Source organism: Egretta garzetta, unplaced genomic scaffold (genome assembly GCF_000687185.1).
Source record: "Egretta garzetta isolate BGI_Z169 unplaced genomic scaffold, ASM68718v1 scaffold197, whole genome shotgun sequence".
NCBI lineage: Eukaryota > Metazoa > Chordata > Aves > Pelecaniformes > Ardeidae > Egretta > Egretta garzetta.
In genome coordinates, this window is record NW_009260274.1 from 4,034,634 (window position 1) to 4,037,531 (window position 2,898).

Sequence of the window (2,898 nt, forward strand, 5' to 3'; positions counted from 1 at the left end):
TACAAAGTTTCCTTTCTTTCTTATTTTATTGCAGGATGAGATTTTTCATGAACGTTATTATTCTTTAGATACAATTCCCGTTAGGAACAACAGCTCTTAACAGGATAAAACCATCAGCATTATGCCTGTTCAAAGGTATTGGTACTGCTTCTGAACCCAGGTAGCGATACTCCTAAGGTAACTGCTATTCGTTTCCCCACCCCGCTGCGTTTTTGCAAGTTCAGACTAAAATCAACCCTGCTGATTTTGTTGGAAATGCTGAATATAACTTTGGGCTTTTGGGTCTGTAAAAAGACATATCACAAAATACTAAATTCTAGCCTTTCAAAAGAAAACGGTTGCGACAATTTACCTGAAATCCTTGTTTCCGCTGGTATTTTCTCCTTTGCTGCATATCAGCAAAAGTAGCTGCTCCAGTTGGGTAAGTATAGGCCATATGTGGTAGGAAGCTCATCTGATCTAGTCCTGGGTATGGTCGCAGCCCAGGAATACTGGTCTGGACTGGTGGCATAAAAGTGGCTGGGGGAAATGCGCTCTGTGGTGGAAGTGTTGTGTATAAAGGTTTGGCACTAAATGGGTTCATACCAAATACTGGGTTAGTGCTTTTATCCAGATTATTTGAATTAGAAAACTCCTTCTTGATAAAAGTCAAGTTCAGTGGCTCATCTGAGTTTTCAGATGACGAAGAAACACTGTTATGTTCTAAATTTACACTATTAGATTTTGTTTTGTTCTTTGTGGCTATAATACTTTTGGGTTCCTTCATTTGTTTTGGTAAAGACAAGTCCAAAGGCTCAGCCTGAAGCTCCTCGGAAGAGAAACTGTTTGGAGTGTAAGAACTACTGTGGGAGTTTTTAGAAGATGTGGAAGAAAGATTTAAAGGAGAAGGAGTATTGCTCCTAGAGTGGTCCAATTTATCAACTGGTTTAATATTGGTAAAATGAGGAGGTTTTGTTAGCCTGAGAGGAGTATCACAATTAGTAACACTGTTATGGAGTTCAGCTATAGATGGTGAAGTTATAGAGTCCACAGGCTTTATTGGAGATCTGGCTGACAAAGAGTCTTTAGTGGGAGTGTTGTTGGTGGCAGCCAGCGCCACCTTGGCACTGGCCCTTTCCAGTGATGGTGACCTGGAACTTGAATACTGGTAGACTTTCCTTTGTTCAAACCATTCCTTCACAAATTCCTGAGGAAGGCCAACAGCAATGGAAATTTTCAGTAGTTCATCAGAGTTGGGTTCCATATTCATAGCATAATACGCTTTAAGTACAGACATGTGGTCCTTGTATGGGTTGATGGGGCTTGTCATTCCTTTCTCAGAAAGTACTGATGACAGCAAGAGGGTTTGCTTATCAAACACTCCAGGTTTGTTGGGAACCATGTTCTCGTGAGGCTGAAGGACTGCCTTGATTTCTTCGTTCATTTTACACAGGTAACGCTCATGCTGATGCAACGGAATGGGACCAGGAAAGCTTTCTTTACAGAACTGGCATGAAAATGGAGTGGATACGTTATGGTTCTCTATCATCTTGTCTTCAGTTACCAGGTCTATTAGGGTTCGCAGCTTCTCTTTTTTAATGTTATTGAGCTGCCTCCTCGAGTCTGTGGTTAAGCTCTGGAGGCAAGCTTTGGCTTCATTGACTTTCTCTAATGTATAGTCAATAATACTTTTTGTGGCACCATTATGACTTACTACTGGAAGACCCACGGGGGGAATATTGGGGGAGGTAACTCCTTGTTCCTCGGCTTGAGAACATGGATCCTTCATATGGTAAACCTTCAACTTGGAGATCTCTTCAGCCTTGCAGTCCATTTTCTGCCTGGAAACCGTGTTGTCCACAATCTGTAGGACCTTCTGCACCTCACTTAAATTACTGCCTACCGCAGGAAACCCAAGCAATGGTGCTTCCATCCCTACACCTAAGTGCTGCATTGGACTTTGAGCAGAAGCATGAACTCCTAAGGGGCTGGTTGCTCCAAGTCCACCATTCATAAAAGGACTAGTTGCACTAAACCCATGTGAGGCCATAAGAACCTTGTATTCATTGAAATCTAGTGGTTCTGTTTTAATTTTCAGTAGGCCTGTTTGTTCAGACATACTAAGTGGTTTGCCATTCTCCAGCTTGTTTCTCAGCTGTGTAATGGCTGAATTAGTAGGAGAGGAAGATACAGAATTAGGAGAAGAACCCGTCTTGATATTGTTTCTCATTCTGCCATTTACAGAGATTAAACCAATACACTTCTTGCTGCTGATGTGCGAACTGTAGGAGCCAGAATGGGAGAAACGTTTCTTGCAGTTTGGACACTCATATGGTTTTTCACCTAAAATGATAATTAAAACCAAATGTTAATTATCATTGTTGCTGCTGTAATTGCAAGCGATCGCATTTGATACCCAACCGATCGTCTGTGTATCTGCTGATACACAGTGAGGAAAATATTAATTCTATGAATATGGCCACACTCCACCACCGCTTTATCCTCCTCTTTCTATGGGTCTTGAGGTCAGTTTGGACCCACGGTCTCCAGCTGGCCACAGCCACCAAGGTGTGAGATCGGCTCCAGACTGACCACGGGTCAAGTCACAGGTAAATACCCTGTGGCCAAGGGAGTCAAATCAAATCCAGACTGTACAACTTTGGTTTGTTTCCTTTTTTTATTTTCTTCCATAAAAATGGAATTTTCGCTGGAAATGAGCACAGTATGAGCAGCTGAGTCCTGATGTTAGGACCTCCACATCAGCATTGGTGCCTGGACAGAGCCTGGTGGCATTTTGTGCGCCGAACGCTGCGTCAAGCATGAGAGACAAAATGCAGAAGTCATCCAGTACGAGACGCTTTGCGCTTACTCGTTATCTGAGAATATGAGCTGTATTTAAAAGGGGGGGGGGGGGTTTTT

The 2,898-nt window shown here is 42.7% G+C and overlaps 1 protein-coding gene across 4 annotated transcripts in view; it reads right to left on the bottom strand.

Annotated features, from left to right (window-relative positions):
* Positions 1–2,898, bottom strand: part of ZEB2 (zinc finger E-box binding homeobox 2) — a 121,153-nt gene that overhangs the window by 13,340 nt on the left and 104,915 nt on the right. For all 4 annotated transcript variants that reach the window (XM_035897889.1, XM_009642495.2, XM_035897891.1 and 1 more), the window contains one exon: positions 353–2,322. In XM_035897889.1, the coding sequence (XP_035753782.1) occupies positions 353–2,322 (1,970 nt within the window). The remainder of the gene's footprint in view (positions 1–352; positions 2,323–2,898) is intronic.